Here is a 19490-nt window from a genome sequence, read left to right as displayed (position 1 = left end):
CATGTAAAGCAGAAAGAATCCCATGACTGAAACTTAAGTCGATCTCAGATCTATTGTCTGGGGCCAAGTTATCCTCCCCTTTCATGTAAAAAGGTTGTGACCATCATACTTTTAAGGAAAGAGGATCATTTTGTATTTGTATTAAACTGCACGTTTGACCAATTCCAGTCCCCTTTGCTTAGGAGGTCTGGGGTCCTCCCTGGAAAAATGTTATGTAGAAGGACTGAGAAGCTCAGTTCTGGTGACTTTTTAAAAGGACATTCTACTCTCAAATTAATGAAAATAAAATGATGCTGACACCATCTAAAATATAATTTCCACCTCCAGAAATGGGCCCAAAAACATATTGGTAAAAATGTTGTTAAAATGATATTGGACCAGGCATATAGCCTATGCATGGTCTATATTATCAGATGTGCTATTAGCAATAAGCATTATCACCTGTAGCCCAACTGATGCAGCATAGTGGCTATAAAATGTACATAGGCTGAAGCATGGGGTTGGTCTGTCTGCATTTACCCCATTGGACACAACATCCTGATTGCTATTATTAGTTATTATTATTTTATTATAAATCTGATTATATCAATAATTATTCGTTTTTATTTACTCTAAAAATCGTCTTTTTTTGTTTGTTTCTGTTACAAAGTATGGCATTGCCCTTTTAAGACGACATGGCCCCTTTAAGAGATCTGTTGCACAGCTGCGCCTGAAACCAAGCTTGAAGCTGCATTTGTAAAAGAATGCCACACGCACAATTGAAGGAGTAGAGAAATAAATGTGGTAGCAATGTACAACTCGGATCCCATATCTTTAAAAAAAAAAAAAATGTAAAAGGCCAAAACTGCTTTAAAAAATATTTTCCTGCGATTGTATTAAGAATGGTTGTGCGTTGACTGCTTGTCAGAATAACGTTACATGTTTCCCTTGAATGCGCCGAGAGATAAAAAATTTTCTGGCAAAGAACACAACAATAAGCCAACTATGTAAACTATTCTTCTATGGGGTTGTCTGATGTTGTTTTAAAAACAACATTAAATGGTAAAAATAGTAGCACTGAAAAGTTCCATCCTGAGTGATAAAGTATAGGCTTTGAATTATTTAGCCAGCAGCTACAGTAGGCTGGCTACACAACTCTGTTTGAGTTGAGCACTGCTGTGGTGCACATTATAGACTATGTAATTCCCTTCATCTGAACATCAGTGTCATCAACAATCATGAATGTCAGTTCAGTGCACACAGCTTAACAGAGAACATTTTATATTTGAGAACATATTTCGTAGAACACACTTGCTTCTGTCAGTCATCTCCAAACCACCTTTACTGATCTACTCTGTCAGTCATCTCCAAACCACCTTTACTGATCTCAAAAAATGACCTCTTCAGAATCCATATAATGGAAATCCGTCGCAGTGACGGATAACTTTAACCCTGCCTGAAGACTTGTTAGCTTCCAGTACTCCCAGAGAGTGCCTAGACTTTAGCTTAGAGGGCTAACATTGTCCCCTCTCTATCTCTCACTCACACACTGCTAGATAGGTGGGTTGTTGCCGGGAGTAACAAGCGCCAGCGGCTAGCAGGAGACTTCTTGTCCTGGGTGGACCAGACGGGAGAGTTCCTGTCCCTGTCTGACAACCAGGAAGTAGATGACGTCAAACTGGAACGACTGGAGGTCAGAACACACAAACAGACACACATACACAGTGTGTTAAAGTGGTATCTGGGTAGCAGCTCCCATCAGTGATTATTAACTCCTCTCTCCACACGCTCTCATTACCTCTCCTCTCTGTAGAGGTTGGAAAGACAGACCAGAGGGATGGACAGTGCTCAGTACAGTGAGTTCTGTGAGAGTCGGCAGCTCAGCTTTGGTGAGTAACACTTCTTCTCCCAACATTTAACCCCTAACTCAGTCTCTGATAGATGTTGTGTGTGTGTGTGTGTGTCTGTGTGTGTGTAGCTAAGAAGGCATCTAAGTTCCGAGACTGGCTGGACTGCAGCAGTCTGGAGGTGAAGCCCAACACTGTTGCCATGGAGATCCTGTCCTATCTGGCTTATGAGACCACCGCTCAGGTATGTGTGTGTCTACCACCAGACCACTGCTAGTTAAAGAACTAAGTCTCCCACAATAAAAAACTTTACTGTAGTATTCACTGTAGTGTTTTTAAGGCTGTAGTATTCACTGTAGTGTTTCTCTAGTATACTATAGTATTCAATGTGGTGTTTTTGCGGACATTAATGTAGTATACTGTAGAATTTAGTGTCGTTTCTTTTACAGACATGACTGTAATATATACTATCATATTCACTGTATTGTTTATTTTGCGGACATGACTGTAGGATTTACTGTAGTGTTTTTACAGACATGACTATAGTATATACTACAGTAATCACTGTAGTGTTTCTTTTGTGGACATGACTGTAGTATACCTTAGTATTCACCTGTCGTGTTTTTGCAGACTTTACTGTAGTATTAACTGTAGTGTTTCTTTTGCAGACAACTGTAGTATACTATAGTATTCACCCAGACTTTACTGTAGTATTCAGTGTAGTGTTTTTGCAGACATTACTGTAGTATACTATAGTATTCACTGTAGTGTTTTAGCAGACATGATTATAGTATACTATATGATTCACTGTAGAGTTTTTGCGGACATAACTGTATTATACTATAGTATTCACGCTGACTTTACTGTAGTATTCACTGTAGTGTTTTTGCAGACATGACTGTAGTATACTATAATATTAACGGCAGTTTTTTTGCAGACATGTCTGTAGTATACTATAGTATTCACTGTAGTGTTTTTGCGTAAATGACTGTAGTATACTAAAGTATTCACTGTAGTGTTTTTGCAGACATAATTGTAGAACACTATATGATTCATTGTAGTGTTTTTGCGGATATGACTTTTGAATACTATAGTATTCACTGTAGTGTTTGTGCTGACATGACTGTAGTGTACTGAAGTATTTACTCGTGTTTTTGCTGACTTTACTGTAGCATACTAGAATTCACTGCAATATTTTTGTGGACAAATCAAATCAAAGGTTATTGGTCCACAGCAAGTGGGGACAACAGACTGGGATAGGGAAAGATTGAATATGTCCGTAAACACTCCAGCCAGCTGGTCTGCACATGCCCTAAGGACACGGTTTGGGATGCCATCTGGGCCGGCAGCCTTGCGAGTTTTAATGAGAATGATAGCTCACACTGCTTGTTAGAGGCAGGTGAAATAGGTGTTTAGCTTGTCCGGGAGGAAGGCGTCAATGTCCATGACGTGCCTGGCTTTCCCTTAATAATCAGTGACTTTCTGGAGTCCCACAGTGCCTTCAGAAAGTATTCACACCGCTTGACGTTTTCCACATTTTGTTGTGTCACTGTCCTACACACAATATCTGGTAATGTCAAAGTGGAATTATGTTTTTAGACATTTTTACTAATGAATTAAAAAATGTAATCAGAAATGTCTTGAATCAATAAGTATTCAACCCCTTTGTTAAGGCAAGCCTAAATAAGTTCAGGAGTAAACATTTGCATGGACTGATCTGTAAGTGAATACTAGTCATGTCTGCAAAAACACTACAGTAAATACTACAGTATACTAGTCATGTCTGCAAAAACACTACAGTAAATACTACAGTATACTAGTCATGTCTGCAAAAACACTACAGTAAATACTACAGTATACTAGTCATGTCTGCAAAAACACTACAGTAAATAATACAGTATACTACACTCATGCCCGCAAAAACACATTGAATACTACAGTAAAGTCTGCAAAAACACTACAATGAACACTATAGTATATAAATATAGTAATACTACAATATTTGGACCTTAGTATGCTATTGTATTTTTTTATGTGGGTTAGCTGTTAATGTGTAACATGTTTGAACTAGGATCACAATGGAAGTAAATGTTCAACTTTCTTGTGTTATTCTCGACAAATTTCTAAATGCATTGTATCCATATTTGTGTTTTTAAATAGTCAAATAAAATAAATCAATCAAGGGATACTACAGTGTAGAGTATAGTATTCAACACTATACTACAAAAATAAACGTCCTCTCACTGTCAACTGCGTTTATTTTCAGCAAACTTAACGTGTAAATATTTGAATGAACATAAGATTCAACAACTGAGACATAAACTGAACAAGTTCCACAGACATGTGACTAACAGAAATGGAATAATGTGTCCCTGAACAAAGGGGGGGTCAAAATCAAAAGTAACAGTCCATATCTGGTGTGGCCACCAGCTGCATTAAATACTGCAGTGCATCTCCTCATGGACTGCACCAGATTTGCCAGTTCTTGCTGTGAGATGTTACCCTACTCTTCCACCAAGGCACCTGCAAGTTCCTGGACATTTCTGGGGGGAATGGCCCTAGCCCTCACCCTCCGATCCAACAGGTCCCAGACGTGCTCAATGCGATTGAGATCCGGGCTCTTCGCTGGCCATGGCAGAACACTGGCATTCCTGTCTTGCAGGAAATTACGCACAGAACGAGCAGTATGGCTGGTGGCAATGTCATGCTGGAGGGTCATGTCAGGATGAGACTGCAGGAAGGGCACCACATGAGGGAGGAGGATGTCTTCCCTGTAACGCACAGCTTTGAGATTGCCTGCAATGACAACAAGCTCAGTCCGATGATGCTGTGACACACCGGCCCAGACCATGATGGACCCTCCAAATCGATCCCGCTCCAGAGTACAGGCCTCGGTGTAAGACTCATTCCTTCGACGATAAACGCGAATCCGACCATCACCCATGGTGAGACAAAACCGCGACTCGTCAGTGAAGAGCACTTTTTGCCAGTCCTGTCTGGTCCAGCGACGGTGGATTTGTGCCCGTAGGCAACGTTGTTGCCGGTGATGTCTGGTGAGGACCTGCCTTACAACAGGCCTACAAGCCCTCAGTCCAGCCTCTCTCAGCCTATTGCGGACAGTCTGAGCACTGATGGAGGGATTGTGCATTCCTGGTGTAACTCGGGCAGTTGTTGTTGCCATCCTGTACCTGTCCTGCAGGTGTGATGTTCAGATATACCGAACCTGTGCAGGTGTTGTTTCACGTGGTCTGCCACTGCGAGGACGATCAGCTGTCCGTCCTGTCTCCCTGTAGCGCTGTCTTAGGCGTCTCACAGTACGGACATTGCAATTTATTGCCCTGGCCACATCTACAGTCCTCATGCCTCCTTGCAGAATACCTAAGGCATGTAGACGCAGATGAGCAGGGACCCTGGGCATCTTTCTTTTGGTGTTTTTCAGAGTCAGTAGAAAGGCCTCTTTAGTGTCCGAAGTTTTCATAACTGTGACCTTAATTGCCTACCGTCTGTAAGCTGTTACTGTCTTAACGACTGTTCCACAGATGCATGTTCATTAATTGTTTATGGTTCATTGAACAAGCATGGGAAACAGTGTTTACACCCTTTACAATGAAGATCTGTGAAGTTATTTGGATTTTTACGAATTATCTTTGAAAGACAGGGTCCTGAAAAAGGGACGTTTCTTTTTTTTGCTGAGTTTAGTAAGCACTACACGATCGAGGGGGAACCTCAGAGGAAATCCCTGCCATGAGGTCCCCAAGGACAGCACGTTCAAATAAAAACATAATTGACAAAGCTAACAGCTACCCGTGCACCTAGCTAGAAGTCCAATTGATAAAAAAATTCTAAAGTCAGCACTACTTGATTGAGGGACACTGCAGTGTGATGTATATTATTCTACACAGTATACAACAAAATTCTATAGTAAGCACTACACGATTGAAGGTGTCAGAGAAAGCCCCTAAAAATTGTCAAGACTCCAGCCATCCAAGTCAGACTGTTCTCTCTGCTACCGCACGGCAAGCGGTACCAGAGCACCAAGTCTAGGTCCAAAAGGCTCCTTAACAGCTTCTACCCCCAAGCCATAAGACTCCTGAACAGTTCATCAAAATGCTATTTGGACTATTTGCATTGACCCTCATTTGTACGCTGCTGCTACTCTGTTTATTATCTATGCATAGTCACTTTACCTCTACCTACATGTACATATTACCTCGACTAACCTGTACCCCCCGCACATTGACTCGGTACCGGTACCCCTTGTATACTGCCTCGTTATTATTTTATTGTTACTTTTTTTACTTTAGTTTATTTATTTGTTGTATATAGCCTTGTTATTGTGTTACTTTAGTTTATTTAGCAAATATTTTCTTACTCTGCATTGTTGGTTAAGAGCTTGTAAGTAAGCATTTCACAGTAAGGTCTACAATTGTTGTATTCGGTGCATGAGACAAATAAAATTGTATTTAATACTACAGTGTAATACAAAATATTAAAGTAACCACTAAACGAGCGAGGGATACTACAATGTGTAGTACAGTATAATATGACATTCTATAGTAAGCACTACATGATCGAGGGATACTACAGTGTGGAGTATGGGATTCTACAGTATACTACAGTTTACTGCAGAATTCTATAGTAGGTACTATAGTGTTCTATAGTAAACTGTAGTATTTTTTATGTGGGCTGTATCGTTGCTCTGTTTGGATTACAATATTCACTCCCTCTCTTTCTCTCTCTAGCTGGTAGATCTGTCTCTGTTAGTGAAACAGGATATGACTCCAAAGACAGACCCCTTCAGCCATGTTGTGTCTGCCAGCTTCATACACTACCACAGCAATACAGAGGTAAGTTAACACACACTCCTCTGTTAGCCAGCTAACAGGAGTAGCAGCTAGCTAACTTGCTATTCCTACTGGCCGCTCATTTAAAACATGTTCTCTCCCTTCCACCTCTCTACCTTCCCCCTCTCTCTCCCTTCCCCACCTCTCTGTCTCTATCTCAGGTAAAGAGAGATCCAGAATCTCCAGAGACCACGCCCCCCTCCACTCCTGGCTCATCCCACTCCTCTAAACCCTCGAATGGAGGCTTGGGATTGGACAGTAAGACCAGGCAAAGGAAACGCAAGAAGGTCTGTTAAGATAGTTTTTTTTGTGTTGCACAGCTTGTGTGTATACCGTGTGTTAAAGTGTGTGTGTGTTTCAGAGCTCAGCAGTGAGTGGTGTGGAGCCTCCCAGTGGAGCCATTCAGCCCTGCCACATCAGAGAGGCCATCAGACGCTACAGTTACAGACACACGGTACACTCATCTCCCTTTCATTCCTCTTCCCTCCCCAACTTCCTATATGTACTGTAGGACTGTCCTCTCACAAAACAACTGGTTGGAAGTAATCAATATAACAAACATGGTCCCTCTGTCCTCTTCCAGAGTGCTAATAGGGGCAATGGGATGGCGTTCCTGGCCTGCTAAAGGCAGAAGAGAAATGGTTCGATAGGCTGTTCTTTTTTTATGATTTGAGATTCTTACCATAAAGACAGACAGGAAGTGAACTATTTCTGTTGAAGCCCAGACAACATCTTGTCATGATATGTCACTTAGTCTGTGTTTACACAGGCAGCCCAATTCCGATCTTTTTTCCACTAATTGGTCTTTTGACCAATCCCATCAGATCTTTTCACATCAGATATTTTTCAGATCTGGTTGGTTAGACCAATTAGTGAAAAACAATCTGAATTGGGCTGCCTTTGTAAACACAGCCTTAGTGTCCGGTTCATTTTTGTCCACATTGATTATGCATCACTGGTTTATATAAAAAGTTGTCTTTAATAAAGCTATTTGATTAGACTGACTCAGTTATTCAACACTAACCACATTTCCATCGTTTTATGCCATACTGAATAAAAATTATCTTCATGACAGCTGTGATGGAAATAAGGTCTGTTACAATTTTATAAATACCGACAGAATTTGTTCGTTCGACATGGTGGGATCTTTTTGTCGGTAAAATGAATTATGCAAGATATGGTGGCAAATAATATTCAAACCATATCGAAGTCAACTTGGAGTCATGCGAACAACATGGTGTTGGTCCTCCCACTACGACTTGGAAAACCACACAGGTTATTAAGCTATAGCTGAAATAATGATGCTCCATTCCAATAAATATTTTTTAGGGTCTTATTCTGTTGACTGCCGTTTCACAAATGAAAATATTCTCGCTCTTATCCACAACAATCTCATGTAAACTAGCCAAACTGTGAGCTGTAGGCTAGCCCCACGTGCTAAGACCGCAGTAGGTACAGTTGGTATTTAATGCAACAGTTAGGTTTGTCACAACCAGTAGTGTTGAAAATGCAATGGAAACATTTAAATTTAATTTATTCTGTACATGAAAACGTATATAAAAAAAAAAGTACATTGCTTGCTGACAGTGCACACACTCTTTTTATCCGCAACATGTCCATTTGGAGGAAACACCACTGGTGGGAAAAATGTGCATGATTCCAGAATATTTGCATGAAAATCTCACCAATTGGATGGAAAGCTAGCTTTCCATCAATATGGCCTCTTCCAACACTTATGTGAACTGTAGGAAAACAGATTATCATCCAATAGCCCTGACAACACTGCTAAGAACAAGTTTCTCTATACATTTCATAGGCCATGCTTTTTGAGGCACTTTGCTTTCACTGGTATTTCCAGCATAATCCACTAGGTTTGCTGCAGGTAGAAAATCCAAGGGGCAGACAAACACCACATACAGCAAACAGGTCTTAGGGAGAAATCAGATATGTATTGATATTTTATTCCAATGAAAAGACACTGATTCACCAGAGGAAAGACCAACACTAGGCAACTACTGGGCATGCTCTAAGCACTGAACCATGACATCAATATGACATGAGAAGAGGCAGAGCTCCAATAGATCATTCATTTGTAAATATTTTTACCTAGTCACACAATTAGAGGGGGAGATGAGGGTCGCTATGATCCTGTGTTTGAGCAGACACTTTCTCCAGTATGTGTGCATTTGCTGAACATGTTTTTATAATATGTGTTAGTGATTTGTGTGTGTGTATAGAAAGCATGTATGGGGTGTGTGTATGGGGTTTCTAGTAGGGGTGTTAGTATTTAGCAGACAGCAGGGCTTCTTTCTCCAGCAGCAAGTCTCCATATCTCTGCTGAAGCTCCTTTTCTCTCTCCTGCTGTCTCTCCACGTCCTCCCTTAGAGCCTAAAGAGAAAATGAAGTCCAATAAACACAGGCTGCAGTTTGTCAGCTAATATCTAGTGTTTGTGTGATATGGCGGGGTGTGTGAAAGTATGTGTACCTCTTGTCTGCGGGGTATCGCTGTGTCTTCTTGTATCTTCAGCTCAGTGAAGGTGTGGAGCTCCGTAGCTGCCTGCTCAACCTGCTCCCACAGTTCACCATGCTGCTTCAGTAGGCCTACAGCACGGGACTGGTACCCTCCTAGTAACACCTGAATACAGACATATCACCCCTCCCACAGTTCACCATGCTGCTTCAGTAGTCTAGAAACAGTTTGAGAGACATACAGAAAGAGTATAGGTCAGTGTTCAGTCACCTTGAGACGACGCTCCAGACGAGCAGCGCGACGGGCCTCACATGTCATGTGGCCTCGGTTGATCTAGGAATACACACATCATAAACAGGTGGTATACATCATGAGTTACCTACGGCCCAGCAGCTTCTAGTGTAAAAAGGACATGATAGCGTGTGTGTGGTCTCACCTCAAGTTTCTTCTCCAGGGAGTCTATGCGGTCCTTCTTGGAGGCCAGGTTGGCCCTGGTGTAGCGGCTCTGTGCGGAGAGGTACAGCACCTGGCCGTAACACTCCTCCCACACCTGGCTGTAGGCCTCCATGGACAGGTCCCCGTGACCCATACCTGCCCTCACCACCTCCATCTCCTGGCTCAGCAACTCACTGGCCTGGGGTGAGGCGAAAAGTGACACACTATTATTTACGCATCTCACACAAATGTCCACATTGCGTAGACAAAGTTACTCTACTCTGTAGGGATTTTTTTTTAAATAATATATAGATATTTTTTTAAATCAGGTATCTGGATAGTCAAAAGGTCAATGCAATCCGGGGACCTTGGGATGTCCCTACCCTAAACCCAACCTTAACCCTTACCATTTTAAATGTCAGCGTCAATGGGGTAGGGACGGTCTCTAGGATCCCAGATAGCACGGACCATAGTAGAAATGCTTTTCATTTTTACACTCTTGACCAATCAAAATGACCAAAAAAGCACATGGCAGAGGTAAACTGCAGACAGACTGCTTTTCTCTGTAGTTTTGGCAAACAGCAACAGTGAAAGAAAATTATGATTTTAGAACTGATTCTGATCCAACAATGTTTTCTGGTGAGTATTTGCATTGATCTCAGGTCTTGTAACTCCACCTACATGTACATATTACCTCAACTAACCGGTGCCCTCGCACATTGACTCTGTACCGGTACCCCCTGTATATAGTCTATTGTTATTTTACTGCTGCTCTTTAATTACTTGTTACTTTTATTTTTTATTTTTTACTGCATTGTTGGTTAGGGACTCATAAGTAAGCATTTCACTGTAAGGTCTACAACTATTGTATTCAGCGCATGTGACGAATCAAATTTGATTTGTAGAAACTCCATTATGTGGACGCCTGTAATTGCCATTTGAAGTGGGAAAAACAGCATACTGATGTCTGGGCAGACTGGAGGGCCAAATGGGCAGCTGTAACTCAATGCACCATTATAAAAACTACATTGATAAACACAACATGTAAATTGTTGGTCCAATGTTTCATGAGCTGAAATAAAAAATCCCAGAAATGTTCCATACGCACAAAAAGCTTATTTCTCTCAAATGTTGTGCCCAAATTTGTTTTCATCCCTGCTAGTGAGCATTTCTCTTTTGCCAAGACAGCTGTGGCATATGAAGAAGCTGATTAAGCATGATCATTACACAGCTGCACCTTATGCTGGGGACAATAAGAGGCCACTTTCACACAATGCCACAGATGTCTCAAGTTTTGAGAGACTGTGCAATTGGCATGCTGACTGCAGGAATGTCCAACAGAGCTGTTGCCAGATAATTTAATGTTCATTTCTCTACCATAAGCTGCCTCCGTCATTTTAAAGAATTTGGCAACCAGCCTCAGAACCGCAGACCACGTGTATGGCGCCGTGTGGGCAAGCGGTTTGCTGATGTCAACGTTGTGAACAGAGTGCCCCATAGTGGCGGTGAGGTTATGGTATGGGCAGGAATAAGCTACGAACAAATTGCATTTTATCGATGGCAATTTGAATGCACAGCGATACCGTGACGAGATCCCGAGGCCCATTGTGGTGCCATTCTCCGCCCCCCATCACCTCATGTTTCAGCATGATAATGCGTCGCTTCATGTTGCTAGGATCTGTATGCAATCCTTGGAAGCTGAAAATGCCTCAGTTCTTCCATGGCCTGTATACTCACCAGACATGTCATCCATTGAGCATGTTTGGGATGCTCTGGATCGACAGCATGTTCCAGTTCCCGCCAATATCCAGAAACTCCATTGAAGAGGAGTGGGACAATATTCCACAGGCCACAATCAACAGCCTGATCAACTCTGTGAAGGAGATGTGTCACGCTGCATGAGGCAAATGCCAGTCACACCAGATACTGACCGGTTTTCTGAGTTACACCCCCTACCTTTCTTTTCTTAAGGTATCTGTGACTAAGAGATGCATATCTGTATTCCCAGTCATGTGAAATCCATAGATTAGGGGCCAAATTAATTTATTTCAATTGACTGATTTCGTTACATGAACAGTAACTCAGTAAAATCTTTGAAATTGTTGGGTTTATATTTTTGTTCAGTATACATTCAAAAGTTAGTAGTTTCATTATATTAAGAATTTCAAATGTCATGGTATATCCTTGTAGGTAACAATGTCACAAGGATCATTTAAAATGTAATTTAGACAATGCTTTTTCATTGCTTTTTTAGGCCTTTTTAAAACAATCTGAAAATGAACTAAAGTAAGCCAATACCAACGTCCGTTCGGATATTCGATTAACCGTACCCATCCCTAGCACTCCATCTAGACAGTGTCCATCTTTCCTATTCATTTTGGGATTGAGGCATACTAAAACAAGACTACAACACAGCAGATGGAGACCATGACATTGCAGGGGAAACAGGATTGGAAACACTGGCTAGTAGGGGTGTGTGTTTTACCTGTGCCAGCTCCTCATTGCTGATTGGCTTGTAGGGGTGTCTGTCCAGGTGGGCGATGTGTTCTGCATTGTTGGAGGTGGAGGCAGGCCCTCGTTGTTTGCTGCGCTGTGATTGGATAAACAAAGTACTTTAGTTCTGCTCCAAACGCAGCCCTGTGTGTGTTTATGTATGTGTATACATCTACCTGTTGGTTGGCTGGTGGGTGGTGTAGACAGTCAAAGTGCAGCATAGTGATCATCTCCTTCTTGATCATCTCCTCAGCCTGCTGAAGTTCTGACAGAGGATCTGTTCCCAACGGACGCAGGATAGACTCATTCACCTACACACACAATTTTGCATTCGTTTTGTCACTAATGCTGTAGCCGGGAAGGGGAGGCGATGCAGCACTTGAACACTTGTGTGTGAGAGAGTCACACTGTGTGTGCTTACCTCTGATGGTCTGGGTAGAGTCCTCTGTACAGCAGTGTGTCTCAGCTTCAGCTCTTTCTCCTGCTCTGCATCCCGGGCAGCCTGCAACACACACACAGTTACAAAAGGGGATAGTCAAGAGTAGAGCTTTATATGAGTAGTATGCATGTGGGTCAGTGCGACTGAGTGTTACCTGTTTGCGTAGCTCCATCTCTGAGGCGTCCTCCATGTATCCGGTCTCCGTCTCCATTTCCTCCAGTTCAGTCTCTGCGTTTTCTGGTAGAACGATCTCAAAGTCGTTCTTGGGGATCGGCAGCGACATCAGACCCAGCTTCAGCTGCTCCTTCGACTCTCGTTGCTACGCACATACACACAAAATAAAAGTTACACACACACAAAATAAAAGTTATACACACAGAAAACAAATTTGAAACAGCCATTTCAATAGTAGTTTGTGTTACCATATGTCTAGCGTAGGCAGGGTCTGCTAGTTGTTCCTCAGTATTGATGTTGAGTTTGTCTCGTAGAGGGGTGCGCCCAGGGGTTACAGTACCCGGTCCTTTAGGGGTTAACGCTCCCTGGGGGGTCATACCGCCCTCAGACCCTGGACCCGGGGTTCTACAACAGCAATAGTGTGTGTCACTAGTCAGTACAGAATTAGGTGTGTGGGAGAATGGCTTGCATGTTTATTTATTATACTAGGTAAATTGACTGAGAACACATTCTCATTTACAGCAACAACCTGGGGAATAGTTACGGGAGAGAAGGGGTGATGAATGAGCCAATTGGAAGCTGGGGATGATTAGGTGGGCATGATGGTATGAGGGCCAGACTGGGAATTTAGCCAGGACATCAGGGTTAACAACCCTACTCTTAAGATAAGTGCCATGGGATCTTTAGTGACCACAGAGAGTCAGGACACCTGTTTAACATCCCATCCAAAAGAGGGCACCCTACACAAGGCAATGTCCCATATCATTGCCCTGGGGCATTGAGATATTTAGACTAGAGGAAAGAGTGCCTCCTACTGGCCCTCCAACATCCAGGGACCGACCAGGACCAACCCTGCTTAGCTTCAGAGGCAAGCCACCAGTGGGATGCAAGGTGGTATGCTGCTGGCGTGTGTGTGAATGGCTTGCGTGTGTACCTGAAAGGTGTGGTCAGTACAGTATTCGGTGTCTGTACTGCCTGTCTTTGGGGTGTGACTCCTGAGAAGTCACTCTGGTGGAGAGGAGTGTTCAGACCTCCTTTCAGAGGAGTGTCTACGTTAGTTAGAGCCATCAGGTTCTGGGCCTCCTGGAGAGAGAGAGATGTTGTCAGAGGTATTGTATTGGCATTCATTTGATGTTATGATTGACATTGTATGGTAATATGTACCGTGGACAGCTTTCTTCATATACCCTGAGACAGAGAATAAGGGAGAGTGAATGTGTGTACCTGTAGTATCTTGTCCTGCGCGGCAGGGGTCTTGGGGGTGCGTAGCGCAGTTGCCATGGCGCTGTTGGAAAGGCTGTATTCTGACAGTAGGGCTGAGGAGGCGGAGTTAGTGATCCCAGATTCCTCAGCGGTCTGACGAGCCACTTCACTGGCCTGACCCAGCTTAACCACCTCCTCCAGCTCCGCATCAGAGATCTACGCACGCCAGACAGCGTCAGCCAGACAACATCAGACACGGTCAAATTTCACTGGCCTGACAAAACTTCACTACTTCCCGTAGCTATGCATCAGAGATGCGCACGCACACACACAGTCATAGCGTTGTTACCTGTGGTGCAGGCAGCACCAGTTTGCTGCGTTTCTTGGTGAACTCCGCTACTCCGCTGGTCTGGAGGATGGCTGACGGAAGATCACTTTCCTTCTTCTTCTTGATCTTCTGTCTATCCCTCTTCCTCTCCCTCTCCTCCTTCTCACTGAGGACACACACAAAGTCAGGCACACACAGCTCTCTCCTCCTCACATTCAAACTATCAAAATATCCCATCTATAAACGGCCTAATCAGATCATACATGTAGCATTCGTTGAGTGTGTGTGTGAGAGAGAGAGACTGACTTGCGTAGCTCTCCGTCCAGGTGCTGTTGTCGCAGGCGTTTGAAGTTTGGTTCCAGACCTTCGTAGAGCTCCATGCTGGTGTCATAGAAACCCTAGAATCATAACAACACTTAGCCCCAATAATACACACCTTGATGTACAGTGGGCTCCAAAATTACTGGCACCCCTGACTGGCAATGCACAAACAATACTTTATAAAATATAAACAATAAACTAAAAATACCAACATGTGAGAAATACTGTACTTTATTAATGTTTCAATGGAACCAACCAAAATCATACAATTATTTAATACAAAATAAATTTAACCAAAATCAAGGTTTCATAATTATTGGCACTCCTCATTTAGTACTTAGTGCAGCCACCTCTGGCAAGGATAACAGCATGGAGTCTTTTCCTGTAATGTTTGACAAGGTTAAGGAACACATTTGGAGCGATTTTGGACTATTCCTCTATGCAGATCCTTCACATTCTTGGGTTTGCGCTTATCAACTGCCCTCTTCAACTCAGCCCACAGGTTTTTGATTGGATTGACGTCCGGCAACTGAGATGGCCATGGCAGAACATTGATTTTGTTGTCACAGAACCATTTGTGTGTGGATCTTGAGGTATGTTTCGGGTCATTGTCTTGTTGGAAAGTCAACCTACGGCCAAGTCCCAGCCTTCTGGCAGAGGCAACCAGATTGTCAGCCAAAATTGCCTGAGACTTGGTGGAATTCATTATGCCATCAATCTTAACCAGTGCCCCTGGACCTCTGGAATTAAAACAGCCCCAAAACATCACTGACCCCCTCCATATTTCACCGTGGGTATGAGGTGCCTCTCCTTGTATGCATCTCTGTTTCGACGCCAAACATGCCGATGCTGTATGTGACCAGAGCACCTTCTTCCAGTCATAATTTAAATGACGTTTGGCAAACTCCAAGCCCTTGCGTCTGTGTCTTGGGGTCAGAAAGGGCTTTCTTCTAGCAACCCTTCCAAAGAGCCTGTGGTTATGGAGGTGGCGTCTGGTGGTGCTTTTTGAAACCTGGTGATCCTCCTCTCTATCCTGGGGGGCAAAATGCATTTGCGTCCTCTACCCGTGAGGTTTTCAACTGTTCCATATCTTTTGAATGTTTTAATTATTGCCCTGACAGTGCGCAGTGGTATATTCAAACCTTTGTGGATCTACTTGCAGCCATTACCAGATTTATGAAGGTCTACGACCATCTGTCTCTTTTGAACTGCCAGTTCTTTTTTCTTCATGGTGTTGGATGACAGCGGGATATTGCATGTGTGTTACCTCATTTTTATACCCTAGTGAAACCGGAAGTGATGTAATGGCTCAATATAGTTCCTTAAGACTTAAATAAGTGGAATTTAATTTTGGTAGATGTTATTTACAATCATCTTTAAGGGTGCCATTAATTGTGAAACCTTGATTTGGAGGACATTGATTTTTAATTAAATCAATAAATTATTTTGGTTGGTTCCATTGAAACATTAATAAAGTACAGTATTTCCCACATGTTGGTATTTTGAGTTTCTCTCTATAATTATATTGTTTAAGCATTATTTGTGCATTGCCAGTCAGGGGTGCCAGTAATGTTGGAGCCCACTGTATGTGTGTGTGTAATGTGTTACCTGAGAAGGTTTCTTCTCAAAGGGAATCTCAGCATTGTAGTCCACTCCTCTTTTCTTCTTCCTCTTCTTCTGAGCGTCAATGCCTGCTGCCCTCAACTCCCTGCGCTTCTGTAGAGCAGCCAGTCGTCTGGGAGTGAGGAGAAAGAGAGAGCGTGTATGTTTGTCAGCATTGAAAGTTTTCTTGATTTGGTGGTAGGCATTGAGGGGATTCGATTAAGATGGACCGGGTTGCAACGGGCTATGAACGTGCAAAACCGGTGATGGACGCACGCCCTGCTCAAATTGAATAGTAATCTGCGCCGCTCGGTCACGTTGTCAACAAGGCAGAATGATGCATCGTTCAGAAACATACATCTCTTTTGCATCAAATAAATGTTTGAATTTTCAAACTAGTTTTCATTGGGAAGGCAAAATAGTTTTATCAAATCACTTTTGCATGTGAAAACAAAATCCTACTCATTACTCCACGTGCTTAACCTACGTCACTTTTGGTTTGAGACGATGCCGCCGTCAGCCAGTACGGGGCGCGTGGCTCACGCCTGGAGGAAGCCCAGTTCCTAAATGAATACAATCACTTTTCACCCGGTGCAAACTACACCCACTAGCCACCAGGCCAGCATAATCGAGTACCCTCACTATGAGAGCAAATTCAGAAATGTCTGTCTGAATGTTATGCTGAACGTTATGCAGTTCACAAATGACAAATCCTGCATTTGTTGTATTTACATGACACAGCTCTTATTTGAAACACAAATGTGTGCTTGTGTGTAAAAGGTGTGTGCCTGTGTGTGCCTGTGTATACCTGGCCTCCTCCAGCTGTTTCTCTCTGGCCTTCCTCTTGGCTTTCTTCCCCTGAGTGTTGGCCAGACGAGCTCTGGCCTCAGACAGCATCTCCAGCTCATCTACACACAAACACACAGAGTCAGGAATAGCTGGTTTGGTCTTATTTATTTCATTTTAATAAACCATGCAAGTTGAGTGAACAGCAACGAGCCGAAGAAGCGTTGTACTTTATGTACCTTCGTCCATGTCCACAGGGTCAGGCCTAGCAGGCTTAGTTTCAGGGTTGGGGTCGATCTCTCCAGGCTTCAGTTTCCTGGGATCATCAGCTGTATCCTCCTCATTGTCCCTCTGGGCTGCTTTGTCTCTATACACACACACAAGAAAATGCATAAGAACATGGACGCCAAGAGGTCTTCTCTGAACACAGAGAGAAAGTGTTTTTGCGTGGGTCTTACAGTAGAAACTCGTAGTGCTCCAGACACTGGGCAGCGGTGCGTCCTATGATAGGAGCAATGGTCCTCCACTGGGTTGGCATCAGCTTGGCCAGATGGAGCAGCTTCTCCTCTTCTTCTCTGGACCACTCGGTTTTCTTAATGCTGGGATCCAGCCACTCATACCTACACACAAAAACAACCCATTAGATACACACAGAACTGAATCCACACACAAACACACATTAAATACACAGAACTCTATCCACACACACACACACACACACACAGAGAAACCACTCAGTCTTCTTTGGGGCTCAACTTATCATGCATGCCACACACACACCGGTTTTAACGTCAGACACACACACATACACACCAACGGGCCTTGCACTGTTTGGCAGACTTGCGGTGCAGCAGGGAGGCAATACGAGACCACTGGTTCTTCCCATATTTCATCACTGCTGCCTTCAGTATCTCATCCTGGGAGAAAGAGGGAGGATGTAATATTTTATTGATTCATTATTCACTGATTCCCGAGGAAAATTCAGTTTCAACTGCAGACAACTATAATTTAAAGACGGTGTTAACTAGTAGATATTACTAGTTAGCTAATGTCAACTAGCTAACGTTACATTGAAGTTCAGCTAGTGAGCTATTACGACTAACGTTAATGTTGTTAGCTAACTAGCTGACTAGCCAGCTAATGTTAGCTAAAGTGATGCAGTGAATTCCAAGCTGTCAAGTAGCTAATTCAGTGAATACATTTACATGGTAGTTCATTAACCTGGAGTTGACTTAGTTAACTAAAAATGTTTGTATATTAGTTGGAAGCTAGTTAGCAGCAGAAAACGTTGAGTTACTAACGTTAGCTACGCCAACTTACCTCAGTGTTTCGCCATACACCACCCTTGATCATGATACGCGGCATCTTGGCTGTTGTGTTGCTACCCTTCAGGTAGTAACTATAAATAAATAACCAGATATCACAATATAAAACAATAATACGAAAAGTTGGACATAAAATTGAACAACGATTTAAGAACGTGTTTTCAACATCGACAAAACAAAATCAATATGGCGGCCACCGGAAGTGCGCAAAGCATAGTCAAAGATTTTTATAACTAAACCAAGATAGACCATAGCCCATCGTTTCACATGCAAACAAATCAGTAATGAGTAAAAATAGCAAGTCAGGCAAGCCAATTAAGAACAAATTCTTATTTACAATGACGACCTACCAAAAGGGGGACGGGTGCTGGGATTAAAAAATCAAAATACATGACAAAACATATCATGACAAGAGACCTAAGACAACAACATAGCATGGCAGCAACACATGACAACACAGCATAGCAGCAACACCACATGACAATAACATGGTTGCACAACAACATGGTACAAAGATTATTGGACACAGACAACAGCACAAAGGCAAGAAGTTAGAGACTACTGTGGGGTCGCGTCAATTCAATCTGGTATTGGAATAAAACAGTTAACACAGAGTAACTTCTGATTTCTTTCTACTTTAATTAATGCAAACACATTTATGGTAAATATGATGTTCGTATATACGGGCTCGCTGTGTCACCACGCAGGGCAGACAGAGAACTGAGTGATACATCCTTTGCTTTTCATTAAATACTCTGACAGAGATAGTTCCCGCTCACTGCTGGCCTGTCAGAGGGAGGATGAGCGTGGTTTAAACTTACTCATCCTATTGTTGGCGTGCAGGTTGGTCCCAACCTCGAGACGCCTCCTGTTGCCGGGCGTAGTTATTATCTTTGGCAGTCGATTTATCTTGTGACTGCACAATGCACAGTTCTCTAAAACACCGACACCCCTCCGCATATACATTTCACCCATATCCTGCCCTTATCTTTTAACAAGTTCTTCCATATCCCTGATTTACAGCATCTGCATTCTTTCCATATGACTCAACATCCCATGAGCCCCTTCCTCTCACACAGCAGTATGCTCTTATCATATAGAGTATAAACTTAATATTATAGCTTCTTTGTTATATTATATAGGTTATGCAAACAAATAGTTGGTCAAACCCTAACACTACAAAACAGTTGAAGTCGGAAGTTTACACACACTTAGGTTGGAGTCATTAAAACTCGTTTATCAAC

The 19490-nt window shown here is 42.8% G+C and overlaps 2 protein-coding genes across 2 annotated transcripts in view; one reads left to right on the top strand and one right to left on the bottom strand.

Moving 5' to 3' along the window:
* Positions 1 to 7670, top strand: part of supt3h (SPT3 homolog, SAGA and STAGA complex component) — a 9977-nt gene extending 2307 nt beyond the window's left edge. Inside the window, exons 6-12 of the mRNA XM_014210651.2 lie at positions 1536 to 1672; positions 1793 to 1868; positions 1958 to 2070; positions 6569 to 6673; positions 6832 to 6957; positions 7032 to 7124; positions 7254 to 7670. Coding sequence (XP_014066126.1) covers positions 1536 to 1672; positions 1793 to 1868; positions 1958 to 2070; positions 6569 to 6673; positions 6832 to 6957; positions 7032 to 7124; positions 7254 to 7295 — 692 coding nt within the window. The 3' untranslated portion in view covers positions 7296 to 7670. The remainder of the gene's footprint in view (positions 1 to 1535; positions 1673 to 1792; positions 1869 to 1957; positions 2071 to 6568; positions 6674 to 6831; positions 6958 to 7031; positions 7125 to 7253) is intronic.
* Positions 7671 to 8191: 521 nt separating this feature from the next.
* Positions 8192 to 18416, bottom strand: LOC100380809 (CDC5 cell division cycle 5-like (S. pombe)). Its single transcript, NM_001173931.1, is given in 19 exon segments — positions 8192 to 9058; positions 9156 to 9305; positions 9411 to 9473; positions 9577 to 9774; positions 12061 to 12165; positions 12245 to 12379; positions 12490 to 12570; positions 12662 to 12826; positions 12930 to 13086; positions 13616 to 13764; positions 13906 to 14100; positions 14234 to 14378; positions 14519 to 14610; positions 16142 to 16268; positions 16944 to 17043; positions 17161 to 17288; positions 17380 to 17541; positions 17735 to 17838; positions 18242 to 18416. Coding segments are annotated over 19 exon segments (2409 nt in total). The 5' UTR covers positions 18287 to 18416; the 3' UTR covers positions 8192 to 8950.
* Between the last annotated feature and the right edge of the window lie 1074 nt (positions 18417 to 19490).

Source organism: Salmo salar, chromosome 09 (assembly GCF_965601325.2).
Source record: "Salmo salar chromosome 09, fSalSal1, whole genome shotgun sequence".
Lineage (NCBI taxonomy): Eukaryota > Metazoa > Chordata > Actinopteri > Salmoniformes > Salmonidae > Salmo > Salmo salar.
Note: the sequence above shows the minus strand (reverse complement) of the source record. Positions and strands in the feature narration are given on the sequence as shown.